This window comes from Orcinus orca, chromosome 19 (assembly GCF_937001465.1).
Source record: "Orcinus orca chromosome 19, mOrcOrc1.1, whole genome shotgun sequence".
Taxonomy (NCBI): domain Eukaryota; kingdom Metazoa; phylum Chordata; class Mammalia; order Artiodactyla; family Delphinidae; genus Orcinus; species Orcinus orca.
In genome coordinates, this window is record NC_064577.1 from 29,302,053 (window position 1) to 29,320,484 (window position 18,432).

The window sequence follows — 18,432 nt, forward strand, 5'->3', positions numbered from 1 at the left end:
TAAGAATCCGCCTGCCAATGCGGGGGACACGGGTTCGAGCCCTGGTCCGGGAAGATGCCACATGCCGCGGAGCAACTCAGCCCACACGTCACAACTACTGAGCCCACGAGCCACAGCTACTGAAGCCTGCGCGCCCAGAGCCCACGCTCCACAACAAAGAGAAGCCACGGCAATGAGAAGCCCGCGCGCAGCAACGAAGAGCAGCCCCCGCTCGCTGCAACTAGAGAAAGCCCATGCGCAGGAACGAAGACCCAATGCAGCCAAAAATTAATTAATTAAAAATAATATTAAAAAAAGAAAATTTCAAAAATATAAAAAACTGAATGAGCCATTTAACTATTCACGGAAAACAGAGCAGCAAATTGTGACTCAACTTCCTTGAATGGGTCGTTCAGGACATCTACCTTACGCAGAAACAACGGCTCTCTGCATATAAAATAAAAAATTAAAGACTTCAAAAAAAAAGAAAAAAAAGAGCAGACAGACCTCGTCGATGGAGGACTCCTCAATCAGACGGGGGGCCTCCGCAGACAGGATGCCGTGAGTGGCCATGACGTAGATCTTATAAGCACCTCTCTCTTTCAGGATCTCCGCAGCAGCAACAAAACTTTCCACATCATCAATGATGTCATCCTGAGAAGAGACCAGTGTTAGTGCTAAGTTCCCTCCATCCCCATCTATAAACACACGCCTCCTTGCACTTTGCTTCAGAGGATGTCTAATGGAAAATCAGAGCTATCTGCCTGGGTCAAAGACTGAACGTCCATTTGGAACTGCGTGGCCTTGTAACGTGCATGACTGTCAACAGAAAGAGCAGCAAAGCCTTACAGTCATACGCGACATTGCGGCCTGAGTTCAGGAGACTGCCAAGACTCCTTTCCCTGTTTCAAATTTCTGATGAATCCCACATAGCCAGTGTCTCATTTACTTTTTTCCAAGAGAAAGTTAATAGAAGGGAACGGAGAAATAAAGTGAGCCATTGTAAAGGGCCGATCCTCTGGCCCAGCAGAGGCGTTTAGAGCTGGGAGCACGTGTATCGTGTTAAAGTAACAAAGAACAAGACACACGCTCTTGTTAGTGAGAATGGAACAGCCCACCTTCAGCTCACTTCACTGCCCACGAGCTTAAGGTTGAGTAGGTCAGCTAGTTTGACAGGACACAGACCCCTTCAGACAAAGGTTACCTATGGAATCGAATTTACTTACAGGTACTACTACTGTGCTCCTTTTACACCTGTAGGTTATAATAATCCCGGTTCATCTGTTTAAAAGTTTCTCCTAGTTGTCCTAGGGGAGCCTGGGTGAGAAAGGCTAGATGGGTCCACTTAAATGCATCATCGTCACTGGACACCAATCCTAAGGTGGACACCTACTAAGAGTAATGTCATCTCTGCACAGTAAGACTGTGACCTACCACAATGATCGCAATGCGTCCTCCAACATCTCCGACTACCGTGATCGGTGGCTTCTCCTTGGCCATCATCACTAGCAAAGCAAAACAAATCACAAGACCTCAGTTAGTCACGTATCACTAGGTAAATGTAGTCGTCACAACGCCATTCCCTGGAACTGGTGGCAGAGCCAGGGCGGACAATTAAAAGAATATGCAAATTCCCCTCAATCAACCTGGGTGCTCTCAGAAACAGGTTACCCGGAGCAGCACCGTCCAACAGCAGGGAAGGTGAGCCATGAAAGTAAGTTTACATTTTCTAGTACCCACATTAGAAAGCAAAAAGAAGTAGGTGAAATTAATAGATTTTTATTTTACCCAATATAGCCAATATATTATTGTTTTGATACATAATCTATATGCAAATTTATTAGAGATGTTTTACTTTTTTTTTTTTTCATATTAAGTCTTCGTATTTGGTGTGCATTCTCCACACGCAGCGATTCTCAGTTGGGACCAGCCACGTTTCAAGGGCTCAGCAGCCCCGTGTGCCTAAGAGCCAGGCCACGCTGGGCGGCTCAGGCCTCAAGTCAGCGGGGAGCAGAGCAAGAGAGATCTCACTGGCACAAAAGCAGCACCACGATGCCACTCAAAACAGAAATATTCCACTTGTAAACAGATGTAAATAAATGCCGCTCCGCAGAAAGTAAACAGGGAAAGGCTGCCAGACTGCCAGATAAATAGCCGGCTTTACTTCATTTTCTTCCAAGGCGACCTTACTGGGACAATGTAACCTTATTATCAGACAACTACACCACTGACATAATCGGTTTCCTGAAAGTTAGGAAGCTGAAGACAATAACCACAAGTCCATCATCTTTTCCTGATTTAACTGGTCCTTAAAGTAGAGGCTTCTTATCTCACTACAAAATTTATATGTGAAAACGGCCCATCAGTGCACAAAGCAAACTACAGGATGCAGAAGGGACATCGGAATTCACCCTGTAAAGGAGGTTAGTAAACTGAGGGCGGGGAAATATTTCAGAAGAACAGGCTAAACATTCTCCTTTTTCTGGAAAGCTTTTTTAAATTCTGAAATAGTTACTAAACTAGTGGTGGGGGAGCGGGAATAGAATAAATTCAGGGTAAGTATATATAGTTCGGTAATTATCAGTAAGCAATCCATTTTAGCTGACTTCTATCTACAGGCGCTGCAAACCTGGAAGAACACGTCCCTTTGCGTATACTAGCAAACCAGCTGAGTTGAAATTCAGCACTATTTTACAGGCAAATTTCAGTAGACATTTCCTGATTTCCCATCTTGGAAACAAGGGCAATTTGTTAAATGTGGGCAGTCAAAAAGGCTCTGCGTATAAGTATCACCTAGAAGGGGGAGGAAATAAACTACCAACATCAGAAAAGCCTTCCTCAAATTCTGTCTTTAAATTAAACCATGCGGGTAGGTGGTTACGTTGACCTACCCGCTTCTTAAAGAGATGTGGCCCCTTTCTTGACCATTTTTCTCTGTAAAATAAAAAAAAAGACTGGGCTTCCCTGGTGGCGCAGTGGTTGAGAATCCACCTGCCAATGCAGGGGACACGGGTTCGAGCCCTGGTCCGGGAAGATCCCACATGCCGCGGAGCAACTAAGCCCGTGCGCCACAACTACTGAGCCTGTGCTCTAGAGCCCGTGAGTCACAACTACTGAGCCCACGTGTCACAACTACTGAAGCCCACACGCCTAGAGCCCGTGCTCCGCAACGAGAGAAGCCACTGCAATGAGAAGCCTACGCACTGCAACGAAGAGTAGCCCCCGCTCACTGCAACTAGAGAAAGCCCACGCGTAGCAACAAAGACCCAACACAGGCAAAAATAAATAAATAAATAATAATAATAATGACTCCTCATTTAAAAAAAAAAAAAAGACTGAAAGCCAGTAACCTTCATCAGACATCAACAGAAATTCAGCTCTCGTTTGATGCATGTCACAGTATTCCTGTTGACTTCTCTGTAAGCCTCTCCCCAAAAAACTTTTGTCAGTTTGAAATGAAAAACAGGCATGGCAAGGATCAAGGCTTAAAAAAAAAGGGTCAGTCCCCGCTCATAACTGCCTTTGGGATTGGCACAAACTGGATACATAATTTGGTGGCTACTAAAAGACGAGACAGACTTCATGATAGCATCAAGAGAACAGGACCTCACAGGCTTAAAAAAATGCCCCCAGGGCCTCCCTGGTGGCGCAGTGGTTGAGAGTCCGCCTGCCGATGCAGGGGACACGGGTTCATGCCCCGGTCCGGGAGGATCCCACATGCCGCGGAGCGGCTGGGCCCGTGAGCCATGGCCGCTGAGCCTGCGCGTCCGGAGCCTGTGCTCCACAACGGGAGAGGCCACAACAGTGAGAGGCCTGCGTACAGCAAAAAAAAAAAAAAAAAAAAACTACATCGACTTACTGCAGTAAAAATGTCAATTTAGCAAATGATTTCCAATGTTCTTATGGAGGAAGTAGGAAATTGTCTTCTGCATTTATAATTGGCATTTTCCAGGTAAAATAGTGCTGCTTTTACAACCATCCTTTAGATTACACACACACACACACACACTCTTTTACTGTTTCGCCAGAATCAAAAAACCTTCCTCTCCTAAAATAAAGAGTGAAAAGGGACTAAGAGGAATTATTCATTCCTTATCCATTTTGATCTCGGTCTATTTCTAATTCAATGGAATGTCAAACTTTATCAACAGACTGACATTAAAAAGAGATATACGAAATAAAATAAGGTCGCCAGTAGAACTAGAACTGAAATTACTTCCAAGCTCATAACGCTATCTACATGCAAACAAGTCAAAACCTACATTTAACAAATGCTCAAGAGGAGCGGATGTCGGTTTTCACTTTAGTGCTGAAAGCCACACCTTCACCAGTAAAATTAACAAGCCAGGAAAATCACGGCAGAGCAGGTGCCTCCCTCTCATTTTTGCATTCCAAGCTCTTAAGTGTCACCACTGTGGCAAACACAGAGCACTGTTCAGTGGAACCACTGACACACAATCCTTTCAAGTTCGTTAGATTCCTTGCCATCAGGGAGGTATCAATTCTATCTTATAAAAGAGAAACATTTATACAACCTCACTTTTAATAAATTACTTTAAAAAAGGGCTTCTCAACCTTGGCACTATTGACATTCTGGGCTGGATAACTGTTCAGTAGCATCTGTGGCCTCTACTCACTAGATGCCTGTAGCACCCCATGCCCCCCGGCTGAGACAACCAAGAAATGTCTCCAGACACTGCCAAATATGCTCTCGGGAGCAAAAGCCCCCTCGCTTGAGAACTACCGCTCTAAAACAATGGGTTCCAGGGACTTCCCTGGAGGTCCAGTGGTTAGGACTTCACGTGCCAATGCAGGGGCTGTGGGTTTGACCCCTGGTCAGGGAGCTAAGATCCCACATGCCTCCTGGCCAAAAAACCAAAACAGAAAACAGAAGCAATATTGTAACAAATTCAATAAAGACTTTAAAACTGGTCCACATCAAAAATACTTCAAAAAATAAAATTAAATTTAAAAATGGGTTCCAGGAAGATAACATAGTTCTTCTTTCTTAAAAATACACAGACTCCGAGAGTCTGCTTTCCTTTGTCCTTGTTCTAATGTCTTCATCTTCATTACTATTGAATAAACTATTATGACATACTAGAAGCAAAACTGATATATAAACATAAAGCATATTTAATTTGGAAGGTACGGAATACAATTACACATACAAGAAATAACATTTTTTTCAGAATTCCCTTGGCTAAATCTATAAAAGGGGATCATAGAAAATGATCCTATGGAGACTTCCCTGGCATCCCGAATGCCTCAACCAAAAAAAGTAAAAAAAAAAATTAAAGAAAAAGAAAATCCTATGGCGATTATAAAAGTTGTAAACATACCAACCATCTATCAAGGAATGACAACACTGTTACAATAAGTAATAAGGCAACATTCTCAGAAGAGAATCTCACCATATAAAATACTGTGGCAATTTGGCAATATCTGTCAACTTAACTTCTGACCCAATAATCTGATTTCTTGGTCTTTATCCCGTAAATACATTCGGTCACTTATGAAAGAATGTAAGTCGAGGTTAATCACAGGCAATGACGTACAGTGACTGAGCGTATCCACTCTGGAGCCCAAATCTTGGTTTCTAAACACTACTTCCCACTGAAGGAACTGGGGCTCCGTGGAGAAATGGCTGATCCCAGGGCTAAGAAAGTACGAGATGAACATGGAACATCTAGCTGTACCAGAAAGTAACAAGGAAGAGTCAACACACGATAGGGACACGTCCAAAGAACATGGGAGGCAGCCTGAAGGAGTCCTCTTTGGCCAAGTCTGAGACAGTTTGAGCGTTAACACAAGTAGTAGCAATGGACTATAACGTGCTGAATAAAACAAGATTCCACAAATCCATACTGATATAAATGACTGAACGGACAGGGAAGAAGGGGAATTAGAAAAACCTCCATTTGACAAAAATCATAGTAATAAGTGATTCAACCCAATATGAGGAAAGAAACAAGCCCCAATGAAAGGATATTCTACAAATAACTGGCCTGCACTCTTCAGAGTATCAAGGTCACTGGAGACAAAGAACAGAGGAGTCACTCCTGATTAACTGAGACCAAAGAGAAATGACAACTGGTGCAACGTGTGATCTCACACTGGGTCCTGGGCCCCAAAAAACTGTTTTCTTTTCCTCTGAAGGACATTGGTGGGACAGCCGGTAAAATGTGGATAAGGTCTGCAGATTAGATAGCAGTATCGTAACAACGTTATTTTCCTGAGTCTGATAATCATACGTGGTTATATTAGACAGTCTGTTTTTAGGAAATATACACAAGTATTTAGCAATAAAGGGGGCATTATGTCTGCAACTCACTCTCAATCGTTCAGAAAAAAAAAAAAAAGGCATATAAATGTTCAATTTGGGGGCTCTGAGTGAAGAGTAGAGAGGAATTTTGTATTATTCTTTCACCTTTTCTCTAAGTCTGCAGTTAGTTCAAAATAAAAAGCTAAAAAAACAAAGTAGTGTGGATTCTGGAGTCAGCAGCTACATTCCAAACCCTGGCGCCACCAGCCCCGGCCGTGTGTCTCGGTTTCCTCACTGGCAAAATGAGGGATCACAAGAGCGCCTATGCGTACTATTGTTCAAGGGCCAAATTCGAAGATCTACTAAAGGGCTTAGAACAGCTCTTGGCACATAATAGGGACTCAACAGATGTTTATTTTATTTTATTTTAAAATTTATTATTATTATTTGTTTTATTTTTGGCTTGTGGGAGCTTAGTTCCCCAACCAGGGATCAGACCTGGGTCCACAGAAGTGAGAGCACCGAGTCCTAACCACTGGACCGCCAGGGAATTCCCAACAGACGTTTATTACTGTTGGAGCCTTGTTTTTTTATACCCAAAGGTTGGGAGAAAAATAACTGCATCAACAGGGGACTCGTTAAATAAATTATGGCATATCCATAAACAGCATACTATGAAACTGTAAAGACAGAAATCTGTATGGACTGAGAAGGAGCTATTGAATGAAAAAAACAAGGGGCAGGACGATGTATAACATACAACTAACTGTTTGCGTGAAAATGAGGGAATTTGCTTGTATTTGCATAAAAGCTCTAAATGGATACACAAGAAACCAACCACATTGGAGATCGGAGTAGCTGCAGGAGAGGGGGGAGGTGGGTGGGTGGAAAGGTTTTTCACCATAAAGGATTTTATACTTTTTGAATTTTGAAATATGTGAATGTATTCCCTATTCAAGAACTTTAATTATGAAAATCTCAAAAAAAAAAAATGCTGTGACACTAAAAATTAAAGAGTATATTACTTGTTTCTCATAATAAAAACCTCCAAAGTTGAAAACAGAGCAGTGGAAATTTTACAGAATGGGGGAAAAGAATTGTAATGTTTATACCTTAGAAAGGAGCCTGTCTGAAATAACCTGTCTGCGGTGTAACCATGCTAATGTTTCCCCAACGTATTAGTCTGTATCTTTCTGAGGCATGGCAGATAGATACAGATTTTAAAAAGAAATACTCTCCTTCCTCTAAAAACCATGATATATCTTCCAGCATAGAATGCTTGTTATTGTCACTCAAAAGTCCACCGAAGTAAACAGCTTCCACTGTTGGATTAAAAATAAATTAGTCCAGTATCAGGTCAAAGGGCTACATCACTAAATTAAGTGCTAAAGTTACCTGATCACCAAAGCCTGATATGTGATCAATGGTTGCTATCATCCATCTTACCAAATTAAAAAAGCTTAAGATTTCACACCACTACACATATATCTTTTTTACTAAAGCTAAAATTATTTCACTCTCTGAACGCCAAGTGCTGCCCAGATATGCTCAATTGTCCTTACCTAGTCTACAAAAGCGTGTAACAAAATCTTTGACAAAAGGCAAAATCAACAGAATACCATTCGGTTATTTAAAAATACCACAACAGCATCTACATAGGTATTAACTCCTAGGCATTCATACTATTCGAAACTTTCTTCCATTTACAAATAGAATAAAACCACAGAACTGATCTTACATGGCAATTCCAGCCCAGGGTGGACAGTCGCGTTCTTAACCATCGGGGGAGAATGACGGCCGTCATCCATGTCCAGCTCTGCACACTGAGCCTCCCCGTGGATCACAGCTAAACCCAGACGCAGCCTCTCTGCGTACGACTGGGCCCTAAGAGGAAGATAACGGAAAAGGGTGAGGTTCATGGGAAGGAAAACCCAAGCGCTGCTTTTTCATCACTTTGTTAACCACAGAATGAAAATATCACTTAACCTTTTATGGATATGCAAAGGAATTACTTCTACAAATCAGGAAGTGCGGCCCAGGCTGGAATGTAAATGCCTCAAGAGGCACTCGAGATGGGATGTGGGCTGGTATCTGATTCTAGATCATTTTGGTTCTACCCTTTGTCCAACAGTCTCACGCTCATCTTCAGGGCTTTTTTGGTTTGTTTTGGTTTTTTCCCCTATTTTTTGGCTGCGCCTCAAGGCATGCTGGATCTTAGTTCCCCAACCAGGAATCGAACCCGTGCCCCCTGCAGTGGAAGCGTGGTGTCTTAACCACTGAACTGCCATGGAAGTCCCTCATCTTCAGAAGAACTCTGTTCAAAAAGGCCTCAAAAACCACTGTCTCAAAGGCGCCCACAGTCTTCCTGTTTTCCTTTTCCTGAGAACTTGAAGGAAGAACTTCATTTTCTCCCAGGGGAAAAATGAGTAACTCCGAGAAATGCTTGTGTTGTTTGGAAACTAGAGGTAAAGCTGTGGTTTGGGGTATGACAATGATTTGGAGGAAAGCTGGAGCTGATGAGTTTTCACAAGCCGTATTAAGACAGACCTCGGATTCTGAAACACCCAAAAGGGATGTGCATAAATGTCTGGCTTATTTACCTTTTTGCAGCATCAGGAGACTTAGCTACGATGACTGCATTCCTATAATTTGGAATCTAGATTTGGAGGAAAAATAAGAAAATACTGAAAAGTTATCAAAAAAATAACACCTGGGTGCTGGCAATACATTTTTTTCCTCCTATAACAATGACCCACACTAGCAAACAAACAAGCTAGAATTTCATTCACTCATTTTAACATTTTTTAACCCTTATCAATTAGCATCATTGCCAAAGTCTGCTACATGAAGAAGATAAAAAATAATGAATTCCCCAAACCTTCATTTTAGGAAATATAAGCAAATTGCTAAAAATACTTAGAAGGAAATCCATTTTTAATTTCTTTAAAAAATACTATCCTCTGTGCCTAAATGCTGACCTTATCTGACTGCCTCAGGCATTAAGACTTAAGGGAGAGATCATTTGATCACTGGATGTGCCTTTCAATACTGAAATCTGGTACCAGAGAAGAACTACATAGGGTCTCCTTTGAGGACAATGGGGTATTTATTGATGCTCCTCACTTCTTCCTGGATATACTGAAGCAGGAAAGGTGAGGCTCTAAGGTTGTCCACAGGAAAGCTGAAAAAGCCTTGTATTTCCTTTTGATGAAGATCCATAGTGATAATGTGAGTTAAACCTGAAATTTTAAAACAAAAAATTACAAAGTTCACCCCTACAAGTTAACGGCTACAGTGGACACAAACTAGAAGCCCAATGCCTCTTTCCTAACGGAAGACTGAAGGCAGGGGGGTACTGGGAACAAGCATGTTTGTTATAGACCTTATTTGCAATCTTAACAAAACTTAATGAACTAAAGACAATGTTAAGCCTAAAGTAAAGGAACCTATAACCTTCCACATGGATTAAAACACTAAAACTAAAAAATAGTGCTCTCCCTCTACTATAATCATCAGCTTAGGCCTGAACACTGGGAAAAGAAAAATCAGGTCGAAGCAAAAATATAAACATGGGGCTTCCCTGGTGGCGCAGTGGTCGAGAGTCCGCCTGCCGAGGCAGGGGACGCGGGTTCGGGCCCCGGTCCGGGAGGATCCCACGTGCCGCGGAGCGGCTGGGCCCGTGAGCCGTGGCCGCTGAGCCTGCGCGTCCGGAGCCTGTGCTCCGCAACGGGAGAGGCCACGGCAGTGAGAGGCCCGCGTACCGCAAAAAAAAAAAAAAAAAAAAAAAAAAAAAAAAAAAAAATATATATATATATATATATATATATATATATATATAAACATGGAATTAAATACTGAAGCAAAAACAGATGTAAAAAATAGGCCTTGGTTAAAGAATCTAGGAAGAAATGTTAAAGGACTGTGGATTACGGCAGAAGGAACAGGAAAGCAAAAGCAAAGTAATATGTATACTAGAAGGAAAGAAATCCACAGACACAACGATAGGAGTTTGTAAACGTGTATACGTCCGAAGAGAATGGGTCAAGTACAGAAAAACAATGAAAACATACTCTTATAATCAACAGTGCTAAGCAAAAAAAAGGTACACATATAAATACATGGCCAATGGCCAAGGTCACTGAAAATTTTCCAGAGCGAAGAAGCAGAATTACTTGTTCTTTCCAAAAACATTACACATTTTTATAGAGAACGGAATTCAAATGTGTTTCTCAGGACTCAGATATATATTTGAGTTTTTAACTAAACATGCGGCAAATACAATCCCATTAACTGTAAAGGGCTATTACATTTGATTCAGAGGCCATAAAGTACGTCACCACTACACAAACACACAATGCAAATGATCTGCTACAAAGACCATCGGGGAGGGGGGAGAAAAGAGTATATAAGCTGAAGAAGCAGTAAAGGAAAAATCCAGTTTTACTATTATGTACGTCAGTAGAATTTAGCTAAGGTTCAAACAAATCTAGACCTGAAACTCAAAAGATCACATCCGAATGCCAAGATCGCCATCTGAAGTTTCGATGATGATAAGATGAAATGGAAAAGAAGGTGGAATGAGGAAAAAGCCCAAGATGAGAGAAGTAAGCCCTGAAGCAGACAAGGTCACTCTGAAGGAGGACAAAGACAACAGAAAAAGAAATGACACCTAAGCTCACACAGCCCTAAGCAGAACTATGCAAAAGGAAGCAACACTTAGAGGAAACAGGTCCCCAACCAGCTACCTGCGGTATGGACTAATCTGGCACGGGGGACGGTCCCAAGCACCGGCGCGGGGTCCCGGGGCGCTGGCCACACTCACCGGCTTTCGCCAGCATGGACGCCAGGAGCTTGCATACGATGGAGCCCCTCTTCCGCATCTTGCTCTGCTTGCTGTAGGGGAAGTAGGGGATGACGCCGATAATATTCCTGGCACACGCGGTCTTCAGTGCATAAGCCATGATCAGTAACTCCATCACGGCTGTATTCACGTCTCTGAAACACATGAGGTTTGCACTTTGGGATTAATCTCATTTATTAACCCCTGGCAAAGATCTCAACCTCAGCAATCTGACCTGGGCTGCCAAGAATGACATGACGTGGATCCTCACGCTAGCTTACGACGGCACTTCCTGAAGACAGGAGAAAGCTCATGGACTCCTCTTTATAGCCGTCTGAGTCCCGGTTTGCATGTGAGGTTACTTAAGTTCACACAAGGTTATCCACTTTCACCTGTGCCTGGATCTTCTGTCAGTGACACGGTCACCGGAGTGGCAGGTGAAGCAGGCAGTGACTGCTGACGACCAGAGTGAACCCACACCTGCTGGCACCATCCCCGGGATCTGAACTCGGGCCAGAGTGCTAGCACCTCGTCTTCCTGGGAACACCAAGGGAAACCCACCTGCCCTTGTATTTAGCTGCTGTAACCATAAAGAATTTGGTCTCTTTTTTTTCTTTTGGGAGTGGGGAGAAGGGTGAGGGGTGGGGAGATTTTGGAACTTAATTTCCAAATATCTCCCCCATCCCTTCTTTCCTTGAGATACACAGATTCCTAACAAAGATTACCCAGATAGACAAGAAAATATGAATCTGAAAGGTATTCAAAGGAAAGGCTATTTCCAAATTTTAACGAATGCTGACTGCTAACCCTTTGCCAAGGCTGATCAAGCAAAAAGTGGGGACTTCCCGGGTGGTGCAGTGGTTAAGAATCCACCTGCCTATGCAGGGGACACGGGTTCGAGCCCTGGTCCGCGAAGATCCCACATGCCGTGGAGCAACCAAGCCTGTGCACCACAACTACTGAGCCTGTGCTCTAGAGCCCGCAAGCCACAACTATGGAGCCTGAGTGCCACAACTACTGAAGCCCATGCGCCTAGATCCCGTGCTCTGCAACAGAGAAGCCACTGCAATGAGAAGCCCATGCACTGCAATGAAGAGTAGCCCCCACTCACCGCAACTAGAGAAAGCCCGCGCGCAGCAACGAAGACCCAACACAGCCAAAAATAAAATAAATAAATTTACTGAAAAAAAAAAAAAAAAAAGCATAAGGTGGCCTCTGCCCTTAAAGTTAAGGGCCTTGAAATCCTTCCGGATGACCTTCCAAAGCTCTACCCTCTCTCTCTAGCCTCCTCATACTCCTCTTTGGATTATCCAAGTGTCTTCAAACAGCCTCTCTTTTGCGTCAGGAGTGTATCTCCCTTGCCTTCACCAGATAAAGAAGATCATTTCCCACGTCCTAGTTCCCACCCAAGTGAGGAGCAGGCTCTTCAGATTATACAGTTTCTGAATTATCTGATCTGCAGCGAAATGGAAAGCCTGCCATCAACATAGCAGAGACTTAATAAATGCTTGTTGAATAAGTGGTGGAATGAAATACTCATCACGAAATGCTTTTTAGCTTGAAGGACAGTCAGGCCATTTTCCCCCAGTCTCTTCCAGTTTATGTTTACACCTGTGCCCCTGGAGTGAGCGATGCAAAGGACATCCTTTCACTCTGACAATGTTTTCCACACCCACGTTCAACTGGTGGGACTTCCAACCTCTCCTTTGTAGTTTGGACTTTTCACAACTATTTCAAGATTCTGTCTTAAGTTTCTATGTTTGTTTGTCCCACAGGGTAGGCAGAGTTGATTCTGGGCTCAACTTCAAGGTGCAGTTGTCAACCTAGACATGCCTTTTGCATTGCTGACAGGTGATGTTACTTTCCAGCTGCCATTTCCTTCCTCTGAAATAAAGTGGTACATTCTTCTCCCTCGTGCTCCCAAATTAATAATGTCCCAAGTCTGCCATCAAAAGGTCAGAGGACACACGGCCTTTTGGTATAATCAGGAGAAAACACTTATCAAGGGCTTCCCTGGTGGTGCAGTGGTTAAGAATCCGCCTGCCATTGCAGGGGACACGGGTTCGAGCCCTGGTCCGGGAAGATCCCACATGCCGCGGAGCAACTAAGCCCACAACAGCCCCCGTGCGCCACAACTACTGAGCCTGTGCTCTAGAGCCCGCGAGCCACAGCTACTGAGTCCGTGAGCCTAGAGCCCGTGCTCTGCAACAAGAGAAGCCACTGCAACGAGAAGTCCGCGCACCGCAACGAAGAGCAGCCCCTGCTTCCTGTATGTAGAGAAAGTGCGCACGCAGCGACAAAAACCCAACACAGCCAAAAATAAAAATAAATAAAATAAATTAAAAAAAAAACCCACTTATCAAACACCTCCAAGGTACTTAGGAATTCATAATATTTGGTCGATTTTCAGCACTTTTCAACAGTTTTCATCCTGGGTCATCAATTCAACAAATATTTATTGAGCACCTTGCACCAGGCACTGTGTTAGGTGTGTCAGGTGGGGAGATAACAGGGTAAGCAAGGCTGACCTCATTTTGGGGGAAGGCCAGAGACGCCCCCGGGATCACCCTTGCAATCATCTGTCCCAAGGAGCACAGCTAACTCACCTAAGAATGTTCCCCTTCCCAAACACTTATCCTTCGTTCCAGAGGGGAGAGCTTCCCTTCCCACAACGGATCATCGACATTGATGCCTTGTGGGCTCTGGTGGTTGAGCTGGAAGCCTGCACAGTACTCAGAGGACAGAATACAGGTAACTCAGGAGTCCGTATCTAAACAACAGGCATCACATACACCGTAGCGAAAGCCTCTTCCATATACAGACTGCCCGTCAACGTTAGAAATAAAACTAGAGCTTTCTTAACCTTCCACTTGTGTGATGCAATGCGTGGCATTATAAAAGCCCCACCGGACCTGGTGGTTTCTTACACCAGATCCCAATGCCAACAATAACTGTTGAAGTTAATTAAACAGATCCTGGAAGAGGATCTATCTGGGTCATGGGTTTCCAGCTGGCTTTGTGATAGCAATTAAGGACAACCACACAACACGAGGTTTGGAGAGCACACAAGGGAAGGCCAGATGGTAAGACATGAATGTAACAAGAGGAACAGTTTTGGAGGAGCCTTGATTTCAGAGTAACTTTCTTTCCGCTAATTACTAATTTCTCTCCTGAGGTTTTTATTTTTTACTTTTTCCTCTTCCTAATGCCCTGTGCCAAGGGAGTCAACATTCTCTAGGCTAAGGAAAGCCTCCCCGCCCCACCCCTTATTGGTCAGGACGGCAACAAAAGGGCCTTTGTCACAACGGCTTTACCCATTCACTGAGGGACACTGGACAAACTGGATACCAAGCAGTTATTCTGAGGGCTAGCAGGGCGAAGAGAAATTGGCTGGCAGCCTCTGCTTTGTTTATCTGTTCCCTAGGACTGTTCCAAGTACATCCTGGCTAGTGCCTGCAGTCTTTGTATCTAAGTAGGACAATCTTAACTGTTTACCAACTATTTTTCTCTGGCCTAAGACTATCACATCTTATATTAAACTCAGCCCTGACTGCTCTCTCATTTTCGATAGACAAAAAACGAGAGTTAAAGAAACAGACATGGTCTATACGTATCAACTAAAATTGCAAAGACAGACCAACACCACAGATGCAAGTATTGAGAACAGGTCATTTACCCCGTCCCCACCTCCAACAATGAATTCCCTGCAGCAAATCAGCTGTAATGTTCTTTTAATGCCTCTTCTTATGTTACACCACCATACCAGAACCTGTAACATAAAACATGAAAACTGTCCTTCAAAAAACACTTTGTGAGCTTCATATCTATTATACTTAGTTCCAATGCTCGGTACATTTCGAAACTCCTTGAGTACCACCCTGTGATATTGTGATTTCTAATAAGAAATATGTATTTGGTTCCCATTTCGGGCACCAAGCTCCCTTCTAAAACCTTTGGAATTTCCTAAGCCTCGAGAGGAATGAAGTTGTCTTTAGTTACGTTAAGGAGGTGACTTCCGGACTGCACCTAGGAGGGGACCGGTTGCCAGGGAGACAAACCACGGGATTAGAGGGGTTGAACTTTCAGTCCCATCCCCATGACCTCTGGAGGTTGAAACAATCGCCTAAGGCTAACGGTATCATCAATCATACCTATGTAATGAAGCCTCAGTCAAAAGCCAAACGGAGGGGGTTCAGAGAGCTTCCAGGTTGGAGACCGTGTAGAGACTGGGGAGAGTGGCGTGAAAGCTCCGTGTCCCTTCCTGCATACCTTGCCCTACACATCGCTTGCATCCGGCCCTTCCTGAGATACATCCAGAAGGTGAATTCCAAAGAAATTCTGAACAACGGCAGCACCAGAAAAAGGTCTATATTATATCTCAGGACATCGGCTCTAAAGGCGACCGAACTCATTTCAACGTCTAAGCTTTGTTCTGTTTGTCTAAGATCAGCCTTATTACTTTAGGTAACATCCTCTCCTCCTCAATAGAAAAATCTGTAAGACACATTCCTTCCCCTTGTGCACAGGGATGTTCCCTGCCATTCCAGTAAACAAAGGATGCTGCCTGCCATCCCAGTTCCACCAGGATCAAGCCACTTGCCACTGCAGTCGCCCACTGAAGGCAAGCGCCGAGGGGAATTCAGGATGGAGGAAAGTAAGCAGCACTGTGTGCTTGGGATACCTGCCCTAGATAGAAAGATGCATATCTAAGGAGTAATTTCAGTGACCCCAGATCCTTGTATCTTCCCAAGTACAGAAAAGCACTCAAATCATTAACTTGAGATGTCTGTTCTTTGTGAGCAGCAGTAATCTTGTGATGCTCCGCTACATGGTTTTTTTTCCAGCAAAAACCTCATATACATCCTGGCTCCTCCCTTACCTCTTTGGAGCAGTTTCTCAGAGCCATCTGAGGGGCTGGCTCTGGGCTACAGTCCTCAGTAAGGTCCCCAAATAAAACTTAACCTGCAACTTTCAGGTTGTGTGTTTCGCTTCAACTGACAATCTATACAACCATTTATAGCAGAGAGTACTAAAAAACTAAATTCCCTGCTAAATTAACTAAATTTAGTTGTCACTAAAATATTCTGTAGTCGGCAATAGTTTATTGTGACAAACCCAACAACCCTTTTTTTTTTTCCAATAACCCTTTTTATGGGATATATACACACAGACTTCTCTTTGTCCTTTCTCCAATTTTTTCCTCTCCAATCCCCATCATCCTAAGAGATACAGGAACCACAAGGTGAGGATGTTTTTGCTTTGATACCACCAAACTGAACCACAGGTGAAACAGAAGGGAAGGGGGCAGGGCACAACTGTTAAAAGCATGACATAGCCTGAGGATATGACAGAAACTGATTAGAACCAAATGGGTCCAAGATGGCGGACAAGTCAACTTCCACTAGACCTTGAGCCTCAGTATAGGCTCACTGTAACATATCAGCAAGCTAAATGACACACCCACAGGCGCCAGGACAGTTCCAAGACCCACCATAAGGATCAAAAAGTGGGCGGTGGCCCACTTCCTGGAAATCCCCGCCCCTTCCTGAAATAGCTGGAATACTCCTCCCACTCATTAGCCTATGAAATGACCCACCCCTATAAAAACCGACAACCCCACACCCTGGTGCCTTTCTCACCTTCTGAGATGGCCCATACTCTGTCTATGGAGTGTGTTTCTCTCTAAATAAATCCACTTCTTACCTATCACTTTGTCTCTCACTGAATTCTTTCTGTGATGAGACATCAAGAACCTGAACTTCGGGGGCTTCCCTGGTGGCGCAGTGGTTGAGAGCCTGCCTGCCAGTGCAGGGGACACGGGTTCAAGCCCTGGTCTGGGAAGATCCCACATGCTGCGGAGCAACTGGGCCCGTGAGCCACAATTACTGAGCCTGCGCATCTGGAGCCTGTGCTCCGCAACAAGAGAGGCCGCGATAATGAGAGGCCCGTGCACCGCGATGAAGAGTGGCCCCCACTTGCAGCAACTAGAGAAAGCCCTCGCACAGAAACAAAGACCCAACACAGCAGTCAATCAATCAATCAATCGATATTTTTTTTAAAAAAAGAACCTGAACTTCATTAAGTCCTGAAACCAGGTGTGTGATCTCAGTTGGAAGACCATGGGTTTGGGCCGGGTTCGAGTCCCGGCACGTGGGTTCAAGTCCCAATCTGAGGTTTCACAAGGAAGACAATTATGGCTTCTCAATGATCTCAAAACAAGTACACACAGGGAATTGCACCATCTTCAGGACAGGGTTCTGGTTTCCAAAAGCACCATGTATATCTGTGCTGCTCCTTCAAAAGGAAACCTTTCCATATGGTAAGTGTGTAAAATTGCTGTCAAGGTTATTCTAGAAGATTCACTTTCTCTGCTGCAGCTCCACGGACTGCTCCCTACCTCTTCCTTTGTTCAAATTTTCGAGTATCCTAAGCACAAGTGGGGAAAAAAAAACTACAAACGTTTCCCAATTAGCCATTAACCAACTCATTTTTCCATGTTCATTTGTCCTTTCCCTGGAAAACACCTGCACAGTGTAAAGTTCCGTATGTATTACTGCCCCAGGATGACTCTAAACTGCATGTACTAAATATTTCTACTGCATTCTTGGTTACCATGAGATATGGAAACCAAGAATTAGATAGAGCACAACTTCTTGTCACAAAGAAGTCTAACCACAAGCTGTCTCAAGATCCCAAGACAGGGCTGTTAATAGTGAGCGTTAAAAAAAAAAAAAAAAAAAGCGAGCGTTATTTTGCCGTGCCAATAGACTGTGAACTGATACTGTTTATGACGTGTTAAAGAGGCCTGAACTAAAAGTAGGGAGGGAGATGTATTGTAACAAAAAGGAAATTATGGATATAGCTGTCCCTCTACCCCACATGCATTAACAAGTGCACAAGGATACCCCAGTGTGGAAATCTGTGGTTAGAGGACACAAAAGGGGGTGATGATGACACCTGCCTCCGAGGGTGATGACTGGTGGAGGGGCTGATCCACCTGAAGCCCTTCAGCCTCACACACGTCACCAACTTCACACACCAGCCACGGCAAAGTCTGCTATTACTATTATTATTATATCTCTCCCCTACTTCCTGAATTCATAATGAAAGTAAAGGAATTAGAATACTCGATAGCCTCAGAGATGTACTATAAAAACACTTGGTCCTTGACATATACATACTACTACGTATAGAACAGATAATTAATAACCTACTGAATAGCACAGGGACCTACTCAATACTCTATGATGACCTATATGGGAATAGAATCTAAAAAAAAGTGGATATATGTGTATATAAAACGGACTCACTTTGCTATACAGCAAAAACTAACACAACATTGTAAATC

The 18,432-nt window shown here is 43.7% G+C and overlaps 1 protein-coding gene across 5 annotated transcripts in view; it reads right to left on the bottom strand.

The window, feature by feature from the left end:
* The window catches only part of PRPSAP1 (phosphoribosyl pyrophosphate synthetase associated protein 1), a 51,638-nt gene that overhangs the window by 1,240 nt on the left and 31,966 nt on the right, over positions 1–18,432 (bottom strand). For 4 of the 5 annotated variants that reach the window (XM_049702028.1, XM_004275508.4, XM_012535057.3 and 1 more), the window contains 6 exons: positions 11,067–11,239; positions 9,368–9,483; positions 8,845–8,900; positions 7,983–8,128; positions 1,414–1,484; positions 487–633 (listed from right to left, as the gene is read on the bottom strand). In XM_049702028.1, the coding sequence (XP_049557985.1) occupies positions 487–633; positions 1,414–1,484; positions 7,983–8,128; positions 8,845–8,900; positions 9,368–9,483; positions 11,067–11,220 (690 nt within the window). In that variant the 5' untranslated portion in view covers positions 11,221–11,239. Of the gene's footprint in view, positions 1–486; positions 634–1,413; positions 1,485–7,982; positions 8,129–8,844; positions 8,901–9,367; positions 9,484–11,066; positions 11,240–14,771; positions 14,854–18,432 lie in introns of all 5 variants that reach the window. The other variant, XM_049702029.1, reaches the window with a different exon arrangement.